Below are 21,501 nucleotides of genomic sequence, written 5' to 3'. Positions count from 1 at the left end.
GCTGTGGAGGTGCAGGAAATGCCTTGTGGGCAAGGTGTGTGTGACTGTATCGCAGAACATTGTCACACAACGCTTAGCTGGAGGTGCAACCTATTAAAAGGAGCACCCAATAGGTTTTAGAGTCCTGATTGGAACCCAGTGCCATTATAGTTCCTAAACTGTGTGCTGGCAATGGAGATTGATTCATTAGAGCAAATGAACCACCAAACTGAGTTTGACCTCTGTGAGCCCCTGCCTGCCTGCCTTCCTGCCTGCAATCAGTCCAGGGGGTGGCACTGTCTTGGCAGCTTCTTCCTTCCCCGTCTCAGTCAAGGAAGGCAAGTCAAAGTTTTACAGGCTGCCGTCTCCATTCATTTAAAATCCAAAGTATGTAAAACAGATACTAAAGTCCTTTATTAGTGCAGTGGCTTTGGTGATGTTTATGGAAAACCCTGGTGCATAAGCATAGTGCATTTTTTGAAAAGATGAGTGGGAGGCTGGCAGGGCAGTGGCTTTCACACCTTTATATTGTTTGCAGGAATGCGCAAGAGGAAAAGTTTGGGTGCCTGAATATGCCATGGACTGCTTTTGTGGGAGTAACCTCCCACTGTCTCCATGTGTACCTCTAAAACTAGCAGCTGTGTACCAGGGGGACCTGGAAAGAAGAAGTCTCCCTAGATGCAATTTTCCAGCTGATTTTTTAAAAATCCCTTTCACTGACAGGGATGTTGCAGCTGCTGAAAGCAAGGGTGCAAATTAAGTGCTGGGCACTGGCTGTGCCAAAGATTACATCAGCAGCCATTACCGTCTTGCCTTATGGCTGCTGGTTACTGTTCCTGCTAGCGTGGGATCTGCTGTGCTCCAGGCAATCCCTCCCAAAGCCCAAGGTGCACTTCCCCATTCTGCTTGCGGAATGGGGGTGATGGGAGGCTTGCGCAACAGCCAGCTCCTCCATTGAGGCAGGCTTGGGTGAGGATGCCCCCTCTATAGGAAGAATCGGTCCATTTTATGGACCCACTCAGTGGCAGTGGCGCAGCTGCATTTAACAGTAGGCCAGTGGGACTACCAAGACAGGAACTGTTTCTCAAGACAAGTCCCCTATTGCCATTGAGGCAGCGTGGGGAGGGAGAGCCAGCTTGACCACCATTTATCTCTGGGAACTCAACCTACAAAGCTTCCATCAGAGAGTGATGGAAAGGTCTGCTCCACCCACAAACCGTGACTGGATGCTAGTCTGACTCTGCAGCGGGAGTTGCGACTGGAAATGCTCCACGTCTGTCATGCTGATCTTGCTGCACATGGAGACGTCCAAGCTCTTCAGTTGCTGGCACTCCTGCCCAATGGCCTTCAATGTCCTGTAAGGGAGAGTTCACCAGTTGTTGATGGTCTCTGCCTCTCTTTCAGTCCCTCCCAGTCAGCCAGCCAGGCCTTGAAGGAGCTTTCAAAGGCCTGCCTCTGGCTTGCCTTTACCTCTCCTCTCTACCTGCCAGTGATCTTTGCACTGCAGCATTACTCACCTGGGAGTCAGCTGGTTGCAGCCAGAAAGGATGAGATGCTGAAGTCGGTGCAGGGAGCCAGCTGCTTCTATGAAACCTTTGTCAGTAAGGTTTGTGCAGTGACTTAACGTGAGGTGCTCCAAGCTCCGGCAGTTTTGAGCGATGGCTGTGAGGCTGGTGTCTGTGATGTTGGTCACAAGGCTGAGGGACAGGCGCTGCAGCTCAGGAAAGCTGATGACCTGAGGAGGAATAACAGAACAAGGACAGGAAGTTGGGTGGCTCTGCCTGGGCACTGTGATAAAGGGTGCCCAAAAGAGCATCCTTGCCCAATGGCTGTAAAAGCTTTTGCTCTGCCATTGGCCATGCCCAAAACCATTCAGGATGGAGCTCCACACCAAGAAAGTGAACATGTGGACTGCAGTGTGTAGCAACTGAGGAAGAGAACTTCTTTCAGACCCATTCTGGTGGCTGAACAAGATGCTTAGAAAGATAGTGAGTTGCAGGCTTCTTGGAGTGTACCGCTTCAAAGTGCAGTTGCGGATGGGACCACATGTGTACAAATGCTCTCCCAGGTCAAAGACTCTCTATGTGTGGAAAACAACCACATCAGAAAGATGGCGACTGCTTGGAACCGTTCTGCCTGACACACTAGCTTTTAATGGGCAGGGAGTTTTGGGTGGCTTGGTCAGGTCTCATATAAGAGAAGGAAGCAGGAGCTTGAACTTTAAAGCTCTCCCTCCAACCAAACTGATTACATATGCTGTGACGTTCCTTGCATTCCTTTTTGGATTTTCTGCAGAACGTGACCTGTTGCCAACCTGTTTAATCCTCCCACTTTTTTTATGCCTTGACAAGTTTCTCTCCATCTGTGTATCAAACCACTTTCTCTTCCTCCGTGACCCACTTTTCTAAACCCTCTTCTCTAAAGCCTCTCATTCTCTCCATGGTTGTGTGGCCGGTCCCTCTACTCACTGACGTCTCACTACCCACACGTTCTACTCTTGCTTGTCTAACGTCAGTCTACCTGGAAGCATTACATCCCTCCCATGGCCTGTACTGTTGGTGCTCCATAGATGTTTAATTTGAACAGGTGCCACTGAAAGGGCAGGACACACAGCTCAGTAGTACTAGGGCATCTGTTTTGCATTCCAGGTGCAATCATTGACAATATTATGTCAGCTAAGAAAGACTCGAGATGGGAAAGACTCATGCCTGAAATCTTGGAGAGCTGCTGCCAGTCAGTGTGGACCAGGGATGGGAACCTGTGGCCCTCCAAATGGTGTGCTGGATGGAGCCAATGGGAGTTCGTAGCCCAAGAACATCTGAAGAACCACAAGTTCCCCACCCCACACTGACCGAGAGGGACAAATGGTCTGACTCTTGAGTAAGGCGCCTTTTGACGTTCTTAAGGTGGTACTCCTGCTACCCTGAAGCCAAGGCTGTAGATGGTTTCTTTTGCAAGAACACTCTGGTTCACTGGAATTTGTCTATGGCAGGATCACATGTCCCATCTAACAAAGCACCTACTCTGCCACTAAGCGATGGTATCCCTATAGCTGATTGTACTTGCAAGATGCAGTGTCCAAACCTTAGCTATGCTTGCATCTGTGAGTTTCGTGCAGGCTGTCAGGTCAAGTTCCTGAAGACGAGTCAGGGCATTCAAGGAGGCTTTGTGCTTCTGCTGAACATCCTGCTTGCTGAGGTCAATAAGAATCTGGGTGTCCTGCTCCAAATCCTGTGGAGGTGGTTGGAAAAATCCCATGTTGCCAAAGTTCCTGCTGAACTTTGGGCCAGCATCCTTCTGTCAAGGCAACAGAATGAGGGATTAAAAGGAAGCTGGGACCATCCTGAGACTCTCTGTTTCCTATCTGGGCGACACAGGTGAGGACCAATGCTGTGGATTTGAGTAAACCAAGATGCAACGGATGTTACACAGTGAAGACTAAGGCTGTGGTGTGAAAGTAGCTCCTGACCCCTCTGTTTAAACAGCCTCCCAAGGCTCATGCCGCCTGTAGTTTCTTGTGTGCTGTACTTCAAAATAAGCAGCAGGGGGCCACGAGACAACAGGAACCAAAGAGCCAACTAATCCCAGCGTTCTGCTTACGATAATTCACCAAGGAGGCTCACAAGCTTGATATGAATCTGAAGGTCATTTCCTGTTTGTCTAAGAATAAAAGGCAAACTACTTTCAAACCTGGGGGAATCCATTTCTACTGTCCTACTTAATAGCCCTTGTAGTGTGGCTGGTTGGGAGGAAGGCAGAAAGGCCAACACCACTTAGAAATGCTAACAAATAATAAGTGGTATATAAATGCCTTAAATAAAAATAAACAAACTACAGGTGGAGGCAGAGCCAAGTAATTCTAGTTTTGCTTGCAAAGCTCTACAACGGCAACAATGAGACTAAGGAGGAGGAGGCTGACAAACCTGAACTGAAGGCTGAGAGCAGATTGAGTTTGGGGGGGGGGCAGTGCCCCATTTGCCCTGATGAACCAGCCTCCACTGAATCCTTGACAGATAAACTCACCCCACCCCAATGCAATCTATCATTGTGGGCATCATTGTAAATAGTTTCACTGAACACTGTATATTTTGCATTCTGTGAAATGCTTCCTTTTCTTTTCTTTGCCTTGAATTGCCCCCGAGACAGCAAAGCACAAGGGAAGAACTACCTGGCCACTGGGAGGTTATATCCCCTGCTCTGCAGAAACAGGATCCTGGCCATCTGGAAGATCAGTCTGGCCCCACCCATTGGCCAGAGAAGTGGCAGCAGCAGAAATCTCTATCTGCCCTCCCTGCCAGAAAGAACACTCTGCTTCAGTTGCCGTGGGACCATAAAAAAGATTCAAAATGAACAGATCACAGACTTTTGATTAATCTTGGGTGAGTGAGTGTTACTTGTCACCTCTGCAAAACCAGACACTGAGTACCCAGTGGCCGACTAACTAGCCAGCATGCCAGAATCGCTGTTCTTAGGATTAAACCAAAATAGTGTCAATACTAGGAACAGCTGAGTACTACAACTTAGAAAACTGATAAACAGCCACCAGTACTTTCCACATCTGAACTGGGCAAAGTTTTCCACGCTGGTTCTGAGAAAGCAGGTACCTTTTCCTTTGGAAGGCTCCTGCCGTGATGATAGGAAGATAAAACTGCGGTTGTTTCTAGTCGCTGCAAGCTGTGCAGTTCAGTACGGGGCAGGGTATGTAGACTGCAGCATCTGGACTGTGGCAAAGGACGCACCTTGGAAAGGAGCAACTTCTGGACAAGCTACCAGTCTCTTCTCTGAAGCCCTGTTCACCACAGACAATGTGCTCCCCTATTCCAGGACAGAAGGTTGCCCCTGCCAGTATGTCGAACCTCAACTATCTCTTTATTAGTCCAGTAAAGACAAGAGAGTTACAAGTTGGGCTCCTGGCCTCCAGAGAGGCAGCAAGAAGCAGATCTGACCAGTTTCCCTGCCCTTCTCCCAGCTAAAAGAACAAATTAAGCACTGGATTAAGAGGAAACAGCTTCTTATTATGGGCCTCTTTGGGGAAAAAAGGGAGGGAAACAACATCAACAATAATCAGAGTATCAAAGATACTGTCATTGCACAATATTTCTCCTTTCCCCCACTCCCAGGTCACATAACTAGAAAAATGTCTACTCAAACCTCTCTGGCACGTTCACGCTCCTCTCTGGGCTCCTCAACCCCCAGCAGGCCCCAATCCGTCAGCTCCTTGCACCAAGCCAAACGCAGGACTCTCAAGAGCAAGAGGTATGAAGCGATTGCTTGGATGCTTCTGTTAGTGATGGACACACAGGAAGAGAGATCCAAAACCCGAAGGCTCTTTAGGCTTTCAGCCAGTGAAAGGACCAAGTTGTCCTGCAGAAGAGGGGGAAAATGTTTAGTTGAAGGCTGCATGCACACCACATGTTTAAAGCACATCCCCACTTCCAGCCAGGAATTCTGGGAACTAGTTTACCCCTCACAGAGGCTCCATCTGCACTATACTCTTAAAGCAGTATCATACCACTTTAAACAGTCATGGCTTCCCCCAAAGATCCTGGGAACTGTAGTTTGTTAAAGGTATTGAGAGTTGTTAGGAGACCCTCATTCCCATCCCAGAGTTCCCCGGAAGAGGAATTGATTGTGAAACCACTGAGAATCGTAGAGAATTGAGCATCATCTGGTAAAAGGCTGCTAAATAACAAACAAACGCCTTAGAACTTACCCGTAGTAAAGAGCAGAAGGCAATGTTCAGCGAGACCAGTTTGGGCTGTCCCTTCATAGTCCCAAATGCTCTCACCAGCTCACTGCATCTCATGAGGCTGCATTCAGAAACATCCAGGCTTTGGAGCTGCTTCAGGTGTGAAATGCCCTGGAAGCCAGCATCGGTGACACGTGGCAACTTTCCCAGACACAGGTACTGAAGAGACAGGAGCCGGGAGGTGATGACAAGGACAGCCCGGTCAGACAGCTCAGAGCAGCCACTCAGGTCCAGCACGGTCAGGTGGGGCTGGTGCTGACATAGGATGCTCACAGCCTCATTGGTTAGATCCCGGCAGGCCTGCAGCACCATCTCCTGCAGGCAAAGGTTCTCTACCTGCACCAGGGACTTCATAGCCTGGCTCGAGATACTGGTGCCACTCAAGTTCAAGGCCTTCATGGTGCTGGCTCGCTCCCGGATGAAGTGCAGGAGGTTGCGGAAAGACAGCAAAGCCGAGGAGTTGTAGTTACTAGAGCCGTAGTAAGTGTCCACCTCAAAGGTAATGTGGCAGCGGGCGAGGGAGAGCTTGGCCAGGGATGGACAGCAGCTGGCCAAGCGGTTGAAGGTGAGGTCAGACAAGTATCGCACACCGGACAGGTTCAGCTCCTGCAGGTTGATCAATGTTTCTTGGACTTGCAGGAAGGTCTCCTCTTTGGAGAGCAGGGTCCCGGACATGAAAAGGCTGTTGCAGCCGCTCAGATCCAAGGCTGTGAGGCAGGGGCAAGCAAGAAGGAGCTCACTGAAGTTGGCCTCCGTAAGGCTGCTCCCGTGCAGGCACAAGCTGCGCAGGTGAGGCCCAAGGAAGCTGGCAACGGACTTGATGATGTCCCGGGAAGTGGTGGAGCCGTCCAAGTTGGTCATCCTGACATTGCACACGTGCCTTCGGGACAGATTCTGGATTGTCCGGAGTGAGGCAGAGGTAGCCGGGATGTTATAAAATATGCTTTCCTGGAATTTGAGAAGGGACTACATGGTGAGGAGTTTTTAGATATGGACCAAGAGACATGGCTTCAGTTTTTTTTCAGTTAGCAAAAGAAGTACCCTGGGATGGCCAGGGCAAGACACACCTGCTCTTTTTTGGCCTAATCTACTTTGCAGGACTATTGTGAGGTTAAAAAAAACCAACACTCACTGCCCTGAGCTCCTTAGAGTAAGGGTCAGAGGAAAGAAAGTATGACAAATCTCTCTCAATCTATTTTTGTTTGTGTTCTTTTGTTGTAGCAGCTCCAGTGTGGCCTGTGTTGTGTATATTGCTCTTGAGGGGACTTGTGGATGGATGAGCCTGCCTTTGAGGAAGGACCATGGCTTAGTGGCAGAGCACCTGCTTTGCATATAGAAGGTCCCAATGTCCTAAGAACATAAGAAGAGCCCTGCTGGATTAGGCCTGTGGTCCTTCTGGTCCAGCATCCTGTTCTTACAGAGGCCAATCAGATTCCTGTGGGAAGTCTGAAAGCAGAACCTGAGCACAATAGCATCCTCCCCGGCGTGTATTATTTGTTTACCCTACTCTTTTCCATGCACGCCGGGGAGGATGCTGTTGTGCTCAGGTTCTGCTTTCAGACTTCCCAGAGGAAGTAAAAGTGGATCAGTTACAGTACAATGACAGAATGCTTGAATCCACTTTAATGACGCAAACCTAAATTTCCGGTATTGTGCTTGAATCTTTCCCGCAAAATACCGACAGTCTGGAGGTGACCTGTGGCTTAGCATTATGTCTGAAATGGGGCTATGACTCTCCAGCAGGGCAGCCCTGTAAGAACAGAGGAAGTATGGGTAAGACACCAAAGCAAGAAGCTGTTACCTGGCGTAAGGTATCCTGGACTGCGAAATACCATGTTTGATTCACTAGAGAGGCTTCTTTCCTATCTGCGATGGGCAGGAAGCTTAGGATATAAGTGATAATCTGCAAGGAAGAAAGAGAAAAGCCTTGACAATGAGTGCAAGCTTGTTTTTCAGCAAAAGGGCATGCCAATTTTAAAAAGGCAATTTAAATTGCAAGGAATGAGACATGCCAATTTTAATCAAGATTCCCATGTGTTTTTGTGGACATGAGAGGATACTAATACAACTACTGAAACGGTTAAGATGGGTTTGCAGCCTTTGGCCTCCCCAGTACCTTAATCAAAAATATCTGGCCATCCAGCTCATATCCTTTCTGTGCAACATAATTATATCTGATTAGAGAGAAGAAATGGGGATGTAATTGTGAAATTAATGGAGCAAGATCTGGCAAATTACTGGGCGGAACAAAAACATTTCTACAATATGTGGGAAGAAAATATCTGTGCTGTTTGGCTGATAGAATCATAGAATCATAGAATTGTAGAGTTGGAAGGGATCCCAAGGGTCATCTAGTCCAACCCTCTGCAGTTTAGGAATCTCAGCTAAAACATCCATGACAGATGGCCATCCAACCTCCAAGGAAGGAGAATCCACAACCTCCTGGGGGAGGCTGTTCCATTGTCAAACAGCTCATACTGTCCGAAAGTTCTTCCTGGTGTTTTGTCAGAATCTCCTTTCTTGTAACTTCAGTTTGAGTCCTAGCCTCCAGAGTAGGAGAAAACAAGCTTACTCCTTCTTCCAATATGCAAGATAAATGAGCAGTGTTTTTACCACAGAAAAGGAAGCATTACATCGTTTCACTGGCTTAAGGAATATGGGAAGTCTGAGGTAAACTGAGTTGAGGAAGAGGTTGGAAGAGAGGTAAAGTTAGTAGGTAAAGTGAAATGTTTATGTATCACTTGGGAAGACGGGTGAACTAATGTCAGTGGAAGAAGCAAAGATCGCCAGTGTCAAAGCAAGGATTCTTCAACATCAACTTTGTTGGACTGGTCATGTTGTTCGGAGGCCTGATTATCGTCTTCCAAAGCAACTACTCTATTCTCAACTTAAGAATGGAAAGTGGAATGCCAGTGGACAACAAAAGAGGTTTAAAGATGCTTTCAAGCTAAATCTTAAAAAATGAAGTATAAGCACTGATAATTGGGAAACACTGGCCTGCGAGTGCTCCAATTTGAGAATAGCCTTTAGCAAAGCCGACATGGACTTTGAAGATGCAAAAGGGAGAAACGAGCTAAGAGGAAGACACATTTGGCAAATCCTCACCGGGATCAACTCCCCTCCGTAAACCTATTTCCCCACTGTGGAAGGACATGTGGATCCAGAATTGGCCTCCACAGTCACTTACAGACACTCTGTTAAGGGCTACAAGTGATCGCCAAAGAAGAAGGGAGGGAGGGCAGGTATTCATCATGAAAGAGCAGACTTTTTTGCCTGCTTGGGTGAAGGAAGTATTCTGCAAGTGGCAACGTCTGCTTTTTCAGTTCAACTTGTCTATAAAAACCCAGGCATATAAAAACCCTTGTCAAGGTCGCATATTATAAGGCTATTAAAGCAGTCAATGATTGCCTTGGAGTTGATCGTACAAAATTGAAACATGAAAACTTGTAATTGCCATCCCTGAAGAAGGCATTTTGACTGGATGCATTGGGCTTTTTGAGTCTATAAATTCTCTTTTATGTACCAGTGAGAAGCCAACATATATTTTGCCCTTCTTTGGATGTCGCTGTGGTTGCCCTCCTTTTCTTTTTAGAAAAGATTAATAATTTTCAGACCAGGGAGTAAAATCTCTTTAATGAGGTGGAAATTGAAAAATCAATTTCTGAGACATGGTGGCTTCTCTGATAAACAGAGATGTTAAAGCAGCCAAAATATTCTGTGTTTTTATCAGTCTGTCTTTTTGTCTCTCGTTCATGCCCCTCTTCTCCCTCCTACCACAAGATTTGTTTGGACCCAAAAGGATTCCTAGGTGGAAACAACAACAAACTGAAAAACCACCCAAGCTATAATCTGTGTTTTAAAAACCTGTTCCACCTTGAAACTGTGTTGTTGGTATGGTTTTGTCTACAGAGATTATGTTTTTTAAACAATTGTAATTGCCTTCTAGACAGCATTTAAAAAACAAAACTTTATTATGAAGTTAAAATAGTCCAGTAAAAAATGTAAAATAAAGTAAAATAACAAAAAGAGTAAAAAGAAAAACTGTACCTAAGAATCCCTGTGTTCATAGCCGTAATAATATAAAATAATGTACATTCTCAAAAGACCACACAATATATTAAATGTTAAAACAAAAACTGGCCTGATGCAAAGATAATACAAAATGAAAGTTATGGATACTAAATAAAACCATATTTCATCTGGACTTGCCTTCCCCTAACTGACTTGTCATATAAATACCAATTGGCCACCAAATGGAGGTGAAATCAATAGGCTTAGTTGCATCCTGAAATACCCTTAATCTATGAGCTAATTTTCCAGAAATAAAGGTAAATATTACTTTACTATACCAAATATTTAATGAAAAACGTGAGGATTCCTTCCAGCCCTGGGATATGGTCAAATGAGAAGTTACAAACAGAAAAAATACAAGTAGTTCCCATATTAAGTCCGTATTCAACTCATCAAAAATTGATAAAAGACACCATTTGGGGTCTTTACATATTATTTGAGCTATTTTCTTCATCATCTCTTTCTATCCCCTTTAGAGTGACTTCCACCATTCAAAATTTTTACCACACTGGAAAAGTGAACTCCCACTGAAGTCAGTTTTTAAAGGGAACCATACAAGCCAGCCCTTCAAACATCATCATTGTGTTTTGTTATAAGAAAAACTGCTCCTTTTCCCTTATAGGGTACCCAAGAGTCCATATAGAGTCCTTATGTAGGTTCTCTATTGGTAGGAGAAAATAACAGAGGCCAACCAGAGAATATTGAGAAGCAAAGCAGCTAGTAAGCATGATCTTTATTAAACGGTTGCAACAGGGTGCTCACCCTCAATGCAGGAGGGAGGAGGAACCCAGAACAATGGTGTGCAAGCCCTGTAGCTCAAGACCACCCCCCTCAATACATCGTACATACATCACAGAAGGGGCAGCCTATCACAGAAGGGGCGGTCTACAGCAGAATCCTGTCTGGCAGGAAACTTCTTAATGGGTTTACCTGGATAGCCTGGCCATTATTTTGTGATGATACTGTAAATACTTAATTCCTGAGTCCAGGTCACAGACTCACCCTATTCATACAAAAATGTGCCCTTAAAGCAGGATTTGTGAGTACAGAGACAATGGGGAGGCTTTTCCCATTTCCATCCAAACTGCAGAGGAATATTTGAGGTCACTGAAAGAGACAAAATGGCTTTAGGACTGTTTTCCTGTACTGTTTCAGACATGTGGTTTATATATTTATGTATGTGTTTGCCTGGTACATTTATGAACATTTATTTTATATCTTAGACCTTATAATTCTCGTAACAGTTTCATGGAGCATTTGACAATATGGAAGGAACCCTTAAATGCATGCCGTGACATGTTTGCCAAACATTTAAAGGAAAAAAATTCTCATAAATTTCTCACATTCATTTCTACTTGAGCACAGCTAATTCTGTAGTAGAATCTGGGGAAGCTGGTCATGTTTTATTGGATGAGTTTTGGTTACTAAGACCTCAGGCTGTGGACATGGTGTTGGGAGACATACAGCAGCTGCTGGTTGGCTGGTTCCTTGCCCATTATGGCTAATAACATCTAGTGATGAATTGCTTTTTACAAGAATGGGCAGCCCCAGTCGCCTTGAAATAAGTGACTGTGAGGATATTACTGCAAAAGTCATCCTTGGGTCCTCAGGGCTGCAGTAACTATAAGCCAGTCCCTAATACAGACCTCCTTCTTGGGCAAGGTACCCAATACTCAAATACGGTAGGTGGTGAGTATTCGACACCAGGTATTCTTGAGATTGCTGATATAGACCTCTTTTAATCTTGTTCCAGAACTGGCACAGAAATACACCTTTTTGTGCTTCTAGCAGAATAGTATTACTACCCCTCTGGAATTTATCCCAGAAATGGCTCCTTGATATTGAGAGCTATATCTACATACAATCTGTATCTTCTTGTCCAGGCTTTTCCAAATGAGTTCACATGCAGGAGGGAGTGCGGATAAGAAAAAAGTGACTTCCTCAAATGCATGAACTTGTCCTAAGTTAGGTTTGCTGTCCCTTACTCTTAGAGTCTATCCCTCTCTCTACTGATCCGACAACCTTTTCCCTGATCTAAGCTCAGTTCACTACAATTTATTTCCTTAAAACCAAGGTTCCCTACAAAACTGACTCTGGCAATCATTCGCCTCCCCTTTCCAACCACACTGATTTAATAGGCATTTAATAAGTTTAGGTACTAGTTTTTCACTGTGAATACCAACTGCTGGAGCAGTTGCATAGGTGATAAGGGCTTCTGCTTTTTACTATCGCTGGCAAACCCAGTCTACTAAAAGTATGTACAGTACATTGAATTTGAGAAGGGGTGTGTGTTAAAACAGTCAGTCTTTCTTGCAGACACACCTATGAATAAAGGACTGGGGGGTGGGGTGTATTCCCTATCATGCACTTCCACAACCATAATCTATCTGTAGGAAATACTGGAGCATCAAGCCCCGTCTAAAGCTTTGCTTGCACACACTGTGTTATTAATATATGATGTCTCCATGCCAAGTAAATTATTTTCTTGCCACTACAAATGAAGTGGGATTTGTACCCCAAAATAACCATGGGGCAACCCTAGGCCATAGATCTCCTGTGATAGACAAGAAAAGGAGCATCATAGCTGAGAGTAAAGGTAAAGGTAAAGGTACCCCTGCCCGTACGGGCCAGTCTTGACAGACTCTGGGGTTGTGCGCCCATCTCACTTAAGAGGCCAGGGGCCAGCGCTGTCCTGAGACACTTCCGGGTCACGTGGCCAGCGTGACAACGCTGCTCTGGCGAGCCAGAGCCGCACACGGAAACGCCGTTTACCTTCCTGCTGGTAAGCGGTCCCTATTTATCTACTTGCACCCGGAGGTGCTTTCAAACTGCTAGGTTGGCAGGCGCTGGGACCGAGCAGCGGGAGCGCACCCCGCCGCAGGGATTCGAACCGCCGACCTTTCGATCGGCAAGTCCTAGGCGCTGAGGCTTTAACCCACAGCGCCACCTGCGTCCCTCATAGCTGAGAGTACTGTACTGCAATTTGTGGCCCAGGCAGAATACTAGTATCCTAGAGGTAATAGTCTCCAAGTGGCAGGGATGTATGACTCAGGATGGTTCAAATCTTACTTTGGGGTAATTTTGGTTCCTTATTCAGGCTGCTTCTCACGCACACAGAACCACATTATTTGAATACTGTTCAAGTGGAAAATTCCGGGGGGAAACAAATTCTTTCGTTTTTCAGCACCCTTCACAGCACTGAGTGGCTGGTACTTGTGACCATCCTGAAACCACTTCCCTGGAACAGCTTTTCTACGTTAATTAAAAATCAGTCAATCATGTGGTATCTTTTAAAGCTTCTGAACCAAGGTTTACAACAGATAAGCTGCGGGCTAGGTACCTGAAGAGCAACAAGAACAACATGCAGAAGATGCCAGATTAAAGTCCAGGCATCATCAGAGAGGGCTGAGAAAGATCCGCCTCTGCTTCTAGGGAACTACTGCCAGTCTGTGCAGACAATACTGAGCTACATGGAGAGCAGTTCTCTGACTCCGCGTAAGGCAGCCTCCCAGATTACTAATAAATAAAACCGCAGGGCAAAGGGGAAGCTATTAAAGAGGCAAGTATTCCATATGACAAATGAGAGGGCGTGTGTGAAGCAGAGTACCAGGCAGGAGGAAAACAATTACACGCCGACACGTGTTTGTAGACATGTCTGCGCGCACCAACGCGTGTTGAGTTAAGACTTGCGCCCCCCTCCAATCCCCTTGCAAAGCTGGTGCGATCATTAGTAGCAGCCTCTTTTCTTCCCCTGCTCCTTACCTCCATAGGCAGCTCGCATGCCTCCATAGCTCCCCGGAGCTCGACCTTGCGGGAAAAGCAGAAAACAAAAGTACTGTACAGTAAAGCCGGCAGGTCAACGGCCAGGCCACGCCCCCATTCCTTCTCCCCGCCCCGCCCCTTTCCCCTCCTCAGCTTCCTCGTCTCTCCATGACGACGGCGCGTTGCTTTTCGGGAGTTGTAGTCCTCCAAGGACAGACGTTTGTTGTCCCCGTCTGGCCCGAGCGATGACGTAGTAATCCCTGTGCCGGAAGTCTTGCTGTGCTGACTTGGTGGGTTTTCTGTCTGCCTGTCGTTGGGACTCGCCGTAGAGCCACCATGGCGGTGAGTGAAGGGGCCCGAGCGTGGAGAGCTTTCGAGCGTGTGGAGTGGGGTTTACTGTGTGCGGGGGCCAAGCCTGGCACGGATCGGGGTCGGAAGAAGGTTGTGGGTTCTCTCTGGCTAAATCATACTTAGAGGAGAACCGTTGGAATCAATGGAGTTGACTCCATTTATGTCAGCTGGTGTATGTCATGTGCGACGTATTCGGATGCAGCCCTCGATATTTTTACACCCCCGTTTCAGGATCAGCTTTCATCTCTGCATATTTCTCCCTTTTCTATGCAGTTTTATTTTATTTTTATTTTTATTTTTTAACGTGGTGCCGTCTATGTGGCACTTCACAGAGAACTGGCGTGACAGGCCAGCCCCCAAATTTGCATGCAATTTTAAAAGACACATGGAAACAAGCGAAGACGGGGTGGGGGGGGGGAATAGAGGTATAAGTAGAAAGAGGAAGAATGTGTGATTACTCCTGTTATATGTACAGTACTTTAATGGGCTTAAGGTTGTAACTGGGCAGCAAGATGTAGTAAATAATGCTGCTGAGAAACCGTGTGGAATTGTTGGAACCTAGACTACTTAAGGTAAATACTCTCTCCCATTTTAATATTACAGTTCTGTAATTGTAACAATTGCATATTCTTCGTCTGTTTGCCCCGTCTCCATTTCGGAACACTGCCACTTCAGTTTTAGTTTTTTTGCTGGTTCTACTCTCCTCTGCAATTCAGAAGTCTAGAGTGTTGGGTTTGGGTAGGAGTCACCTGGATTCAAATCTCACAGCCTTGAACTATTTCACTAACCTTGTTGTGCAAGAGAGCAAATAACTCACCCAGGCTCTTGTGAAAGATCAGAAAATAAGGGTAATTCTTTTTTTAAATTATTCAATCCCTCTATCATTTGATTCAATCATTTGATTCAATCTCTATTTTTCAATTTTTTCAGCCAAAGGGAAAGGTGGGAACCAAAGGTAAAAAGCAGATATTTGAAGAAAACAAGGATACCCTCAAGTTCTATCTGCGGATCATCTTGGGAGCTAATGTAAGTGTGTGATGCTCTGTGTGTATAGATTCTATACAGTGGACAAGGCCAGCCTGGATATTTTGGGCAGAAAGTATTTGCAGTTCTAAAAAACAAACAAACAACCTTTAGTTCTGAATAGCTTACCTGCTAGGTGTCTTTCCCTCCCTTTTTACTTTGTGCAAGGCCCAAAGGAGTAAGAACTGATACCTCACATGCTGCAAGCTGTCAGATACCACTTCTAAGACTAAAATGTCAGGGTGGGAGAGATAGGGGAACAGATATTATATGGGTGAGCACTGGATTTGGACTACTGCCCATCCCTGCCCTACGTAACATGGAGTTCAAGGGCCTGCATAGCTGCTGGAAAGCCAGTCTCCTTTTCTTTTTGATTGACAGTTCAGTTTCTTCATGGAAAGAATTATCAGCCTTCCCCTGCCCCCCCCCAATCCTTCTAGTCTGAGTGTGAGCCATTCCGTAGTGAAGCTTGCATGTGGCAGATCCTGCCTACCTGGGGTGCTTGAGACTAGGTGATGGTTGGAGGCAATGTGATTTAGTGATAATCAGGGCCAGAACCTAGGAAATTCAGAATTCAAATCCCTGAACTGAGCCAAGCAACATGTTCAGCATGCACCTTTTTATTACTGCAAAAAGCAGTCAGAGGGCAGGGGAGGTGCATGATCAGAACTGTGGGGCAATGGGGTTTAACTATTCTGTTGTAGGCTCCAGTCCAAACAAACCAGCCTCCTGTCACTGCCTCTCTGCCCCCCACCTTACCCTGTGCCCTGAAGCTGCTGTTTGCCATGGGAGGGAAGCTGTTGATGATTTGATTTGCTGCATTTCTGTACTGCTTTTCATTCAGATGAATCTCAAAGCGCCTTACAAACAATAAATAACAACATAATAGAACATGGGTAGGCAAACTAAGGCCCGGGGGCTGGATCTGGCCCAATCACTTTCTAAATCTGGCCTGTGGATGGTCCAGGAATCAGCGTGTTTTTACATGAGTAGAATGTGTGCTTTTATTTAAAATGCATCTCTGGGTTATTTGTGGAGCATAGGAATTCGTTCAATTTCCCCCCAAAAAATATAGTCTGCCCCCCCCCAAGGTCTGAGGGACAGTGGACCGACCCCCTGCTGAAAAAGTTTGCTGACCCCTGTAATAGAACATCACAAATACAGCATAAATCATATTAATTAGCAAATCATTAATAAAATAATTATCACCTGTAAAACACTATTAACCAAACAGAAATAAAAAGTAAGATAAATGTCATGATTGCAGCAAAAGTCATGTTATATGATTAACAAATCAATATGGCATTTAGAATCTATAAAACAATATTAACAACATTAACAAAATAGCAACTAAAAAATAATAAGCTAGGTATTGTTAACTTCATATACACATACTGCACACCCCATGACTTGTAATCTTTCACTCTATTCAGTTCATTAAAATACACATGTTGTTGGTGCCAATAGGAGATCTCCTGCCAGGGCAAAGGACAGCATTGGAAGGGTGGCTTGTGGTGGGACTATGGCACAAGGGTAAATATAAAAGCAAAGCAGAAACCAAAAGCTTGTTTATGCCACAGTCCCAATCCTGCAGCTGCTGTTTACATTATTGTTTTTAAAATGCACATTATATCCAAACCATTTGTTTTTAACACACAGTCAATCACTGGGCTGATCAGAGGGGAGGTTGGAGATGATGCTTTGCCCATCTCACAGGGTTGGTTTGTTTTTTATTGGAATAACCAGGGAGAGGAAGGTGGAATGGATATACTCTGTCCTGAGCCCTTTCAGATCCTATCTTAACTATTCTGTTCTTCTAAAGTAGCTACTCCATAGGCCTTTGCTCGTCATTCTTTCTAAAAAAAACAACCAAAAACAACCCTTAGCTATCAATAGCATCAAGACAGCCTGTGTCCATATTTGTCTGGGAGGGAAGGAACTTAGTATGAAGTTGTCACTTCATAAACTGCTGTGCCTGAAGATGGAACGGTGGGTTTGGGTTTCACCAGTGTGGCTTCATTCAGATTTAGATCAGACTTGTGGAACCTGCAATAAAACTTTGTAGTGTGGAGTGTTCCCAGTTCATTCCCCCTCCTTTCCCACTCCCCCACCCCAGTTTTTCCCTCCCTGTCCCAAACAGTCAGAAAGTATTCCATAGCTCACACAGCACTCATTGGGCTGTTCTGTGGGTTTCCCTTCCACCCCAGCTTTTTTTCCTAATGGATTTTTGTGTGCTTCTGAAAAAGTTGGGGTTTCCCCTAGTCTGTTGCCTCCTCTCTCTTGTGTGTCCACAGTGTTGTTTGGGCTGCAGTGGCACTCACCTTCAGAACTTATTTATACTACATTCATGTTTTTGATGCAAGAAGATTCAAAATTATTCTTTGTGTCTTCCCTTTTATGTGATTTCTGACTTTTGCTTCCCTTAATTTCAGGCAATTTATGGAATTGTTAACTTTGTGGTCTTCTATGCAACAGCCACTGCCTGGAGTTGGGTGAGTCCAAAATGTCTGGAGGGAACTACGTTGGGGAAGGTGGTATCCTCTGATAGTATAAATTATCATCTCCTGAGGGAAGTGCAATCCAAAACCATGTTGTCTCCCAGCCCCTTCATTTATCCCTGAAAATACAGTGGTGCCTCGCAAGACGAAATTAATCCGTTACGCGAGTCTCTTCGTCTTGCGGTTTTTTCATCTTGCGAAGCACGGGGCTTAGCGGCTTAGTGGCTATTAACAGCTTAGCGGCTATTAACGGCTTAGCGGCTTTAAGAAAAAGGAAACAAACTCGCAAGAACTCACAAGACGTTTCGTCTTGCGAAGCAAGCCCATAGGGAAATTCGTCTTGCGGAATGACTCAAAAAACGGAAAACTCTTTCGTCTTGCGCGTTTTTCGTCTTGCGAGGCATTCGTCTTGCGAGGTACCACTGTAATGAAATTTATACCGACTTAGTAAAAATACTGTATCATTACCATATGAAGCCATATACTGAGTTAGAAGATTGAGCCCATCTAGCTCAGCATAGTGTTAGCAGCACCTATGTGACCTCTCTGAGGTACAAGCCTGGTCAGTGTGTATTGAGGTCTTCGGCTGCCCAGATAACAAAACCCTCCTCTCAGCCTTGCTGATGTGGTTCAAAGGAAAGCAGAGCAATGCATTTCTGGCAAGAGTTGCCAGAAGGAGGCATACAAGGCACCATCCAACCATCTTAGGGACTTCATTCTAGATTTGTGTAGTCTTTACTCCGTAGCCTTTTCTTCTCCCAAAGATACCCCACAAGGCAGCAGAAATTTAGGATCAGTTTTCCTTCACTTAGATGAACTACCTTCCCAGGTTGACGAGCCCCATCTGCCCCTCACTTCCCCCTACTACAGCATGTGCACAAACCGCCTTCTTGACCATAAAAAGCCATTTAAGCCAGTGGCAATCACCGCATCTTTTGACACTGATGCAAGTTAAGTGTGCATGTGTGAGGAGGCAGTTTGTCCAGAATCTTCTGCCATTCAGTTTTTTCACTTTCTCCATGCTGTGTATAATTTTATAAAGCTTTTATCATGTCCTCCTCTTCTCCTCACCCCACTATGTCCTTCATTCCTAAGTTGAGCAAAAGCTGGACACATGCTGTAGTTGAAAGAGTGCTACAATGTCCCTTTTGTCTCTACAGTTCTGTGGTTCTATGACTTGAAAAGGCTCCAAATGCTTTAGTCCAGGAATGGCTAACCTGTCACACTACAGATGTTTTTGGACTCCCAATTCCCAGTGGTCACACCAAGCATAGCCAGTGGTGTCAGAGGTGATGAGAGTTGGAGCCCAGTACCATCTGGGTAACTTTACCTTGCTGATTTTTGTCTTCTCCTTGTAGATTGCATTTGTGTTCAGTTTGATGATCTACGGGGCCAGTTACCGCTCAATGAGCTCCATGGCAAAGCCTTCTTTTGCGGATGACGGTAGCCTTGCAGATGGTGGAATTGACCTGAATATGGAGCAGGGGATGGCAGAGTGAGTGTCTACACTACACAAGTCCAGGTGAGCAGGATCTGCTGCCTGAGTGCATACACAGATCTCCTTCACCCCTGAGCAGGAATCATATAAAGGTACTGGTGTCTTTGGGGAGCCATTGGCTGCTTCTCAGAGCTTTGTTCTCCAGCTCCTTCACTGAGAAACTGCGGGGGGGGGGGGGAACAGGGCCCTTCCTCCTTGTGTACACCCAGTGGTTAAGAAAAATGAAGTTCCTAAGTCTTTCCTTCTCACTGTCCCCTAAAACACGTTGCCGTTCTCACTCCTTGTCCTTTCTGCCATTTGTCATCCAAGTTGGTGCAAACAAATTACAAATAACTTTAGAAATCTGAATGGACTTGATGATGCTTAATATAGATTAAAAAGTATATGATGATCGTTGATTGTAAAAATGAAGATTTGAATTTCCTCCAAGGAGCTCAGTTATGCATTTAGAACTGGGATTTATGAGCTGTGGGATAATAGATTTATTCAGATTCAAAGTTCACATTTTCCTTGGCTGTTCTCAGATAATATTATACCAGATGCCTTTGTTGCCCCGGTACTTCCAGCATCAGTGGCATCGCTAGAGGCGACTGTGAAGGACAGCAAAGCAGAGTGGCCGCTTAAGGGAGGTGTTTAGGGAGGTGAAGCCAAAAGGAGCAGCATTTTGCTCCCTAGTGAGCAATAAGGTTTTTGAATTGTTATTCCTATAGATTAGTGAACCTTACGCGCCAGCATCAAATAGCAGTCATATTTCTTGTTGTTTTTAACCAGGCTATTTCTGGAACACACATATTCAGACCACCACCACTCCCATGCCATCCCTTCAGCCCCTCTCCTCCAGTCTCTATGGCAGAGATGGTTTTCTGTAGCTCTTCCTGCTAGTGAAAGGTTTTGGGACCATAGGCTAGGCAAGGCTTTTATGCTCTGAACCAGTAAACACCAGCTTCTTCTTGTTTATCCTCAGGCATCTGAAGGATGTGATCTTGCTTACAGCCATAATCCAAGTCCTCAGCTGTTTTTCCCTCTATGTGTGGTACTTCTGGCTCTTGGTGAGTCTTTCTAGCTCCATTGTTGGTACATAATGAACCTCTAACTTTCCTTTTCCACTGTGTCTGCAGATCCCAGCTGCTACCTGCCTGGATCAACCTTATATTCTTATCTGTGTTCAAAACAATGTTTTATTCTTCTTCTTTTTTTGGAAATGAATAATTGGGAGAGGACTGTAAAAGGTCATTTCTGCAAAGAGGTAGTCTTGTAAATACCATGTCTGCTGTTGGAGGCAATAAAGCTCAGAATACCAGTTTGCTGGGAATTTTTGGTGCAGGTGTTTGGTTCACCTGTGAGAGCAGCATGCTGGACTAGATGGGTCTATGGCTTGATCCAACATCTTACGATGTTTGAATAAAAGTCACAGTTTTTCTCCAGATTCCAGGTGCAAGGAGAAATGTTGAATCAACTGCCCTTCTAATGCTGTCCTATAGAGATTAAGGGGTAGCTTTGAGAAATGAGAATTAATGTCGGGCTGCTCAATCTTGTTAAAGAAGTTCAGGCCTGGAAGTTCACGCTTATGGAAAAATTGGGTTATGAAATAATGGTGAGAAGAAAAAACACGACGATAAATAACTTTTACTTTGTTTGGTCAGACTTCATTTTGCATGCAATGACAAAGGAACATGGCTTCAGACCACCTATTATTTATAGCGACTAATAGAATACCACACTGGTGTGAAAATAGTTATTGGTATATATATATATATATATATATATATATATATATATATATATATTGTAACTTGGGTTGCTTCATACCTGAAGGATCTGTAAAAAAAAGATCTTTGCCTCTCTCTTTTTTTGCAGGCTCCGGGTCGAGCACTCTATCTCCTCTGGGTTAACATCCTGGGGCCTTGGCTCACTGCAGATTCTTCAGCCGCCAACCAGGAGCCCAACGAAAAGAAGCAGCGTCGGCAGGAACGCCGTCAGATGAAGCGTTTTTAGCTGTGCTCATGGAAATAGATATCATGCCACCTGTTGTCTCCATGTGGCTGCTTATCAGGGATGTGATTTCTTTTTAACCAATCAGAAACGTCAGGGGTTTCTTCTCTCTGCTGACCCTCCCCTTCTGTGACAGCAGTTCACTATAAGGCAGGGCTGTGGAATCTGTGTCTCCCCCAGTTGCTGCCAAACTCCATCTCCCCATATCCCTGACCATCGGCCATGTTCCCTGGGGTTGATGGGATTTGGAGTCTCGCAGCACCTGGAGGTTCACAGGTTCTCCATCTGCGCTATAAGGCTCAATTGTTTCAGGGGAAGTGTCGCCAGGCAGATACATGGCCTTCATCTGCTTTGTGGCAAGTGGGGAGGGGACCTCTTGGATGTTGGAGGTGTGTAAATATCTTTATAAAGTGATGCTGTAATATGAATCTAAGGGCAGAGGCACTGCAGAGTTTTAAGAAATGGTTCATTAAAAAAACCCAAAAGGCTATAAGAGTCTATGAGAGTGCTTGTGGCTGAAGTTGATTTTATATCATGACAACTTGTACCTTTCACATTTGTTGACCCATTTCTAAGTG

At 45.2% G+C, this 21,501-nt stretch overlaps 2 protein-coding genes across 4 annotated transcripts; one reads left to right on the top strand and one right to left on the bottom strand.

Moving 5' to 3' along the window:
- Positions 1–367: 367 nt before the first annotated feature.
- Positions 368–13,681, bottom strand: LOC307222524 (uncharacterized protein). 3 transcript variants are annotated; one of them, XM_079987860.1, is made up of 7 exons: positions 13,562–13,681; positions 7,530–7,631; positions 5,693–6,676; positions 5,131–5,343; positions 3,064–3,276; positions 1,497–1,714; positions 368–1,334 (listed from the first exon to the last, which is right to left on the bottom strand). In XM_079987860.1, the coding sequence occupies exons 1-7, from the start codon at positions 13,586–13,588 to the stop codon at positions 1,160–1,162; spliced, it is 1,932 nt and encodes a 643-aa protein (XP_079843986.1). In that variant the 5' UTR covers positions 13,589–13,681; the 3' UTR covers positions 368–1,159. The 3 variants fall into 3 exon arrangements, with proteins under 3 accessions (XP_079843986.1, XP_079843987.1, XP_079843988.1); XM_079987861.1 differs by having other exon boundaries at positions 3,064–3,273; XM_079987862.1 differs by having other exon boundaries at positions 3,064–3,210.
- Positions 13,682–13,764: 83 nt separating this feature from the next.
- TMEM208 (transmembrane protein 208) lies at positions 13,765–21,416 on the top strand. Its single transcript, XM_079989269.1, has 6 exons — positions 13,765–13,903; positions 14,843–14,938; positions 17,368–17,427; positions 18,792–18,928; positions 19,896–19,980; positions 20,789–21,416. Exons 1-6 carry the CDS (start codon positions 13,898–13,900, stop codon positions 20,924–20,926), a joined length of 522 nt encoding a protein of 173 aa, XP_079845395.1. The 5' UTR covers positions 13,765–13,897; the 3' UTR covers positions 20,927–21,416.
- Positions 21,417–21,501: the final 85 nt, after the last annotated feature.

This window comes from Podarcis cretensis (assembly GCF_951804945.1).
Source record: "Podarcis cretensis genome assembly, chromosome: 8".
Classification (NCBI taxonomy): domain Eukaryota; kingdom Metazoa; phylum Chordata; class Lepidosauria; order Squamata; family Lacertidae; genus Podarcis; species Podarcis cretensis.
This window is presented reverse-complemented; position numbering and strand designations above follow the sequence as displayed.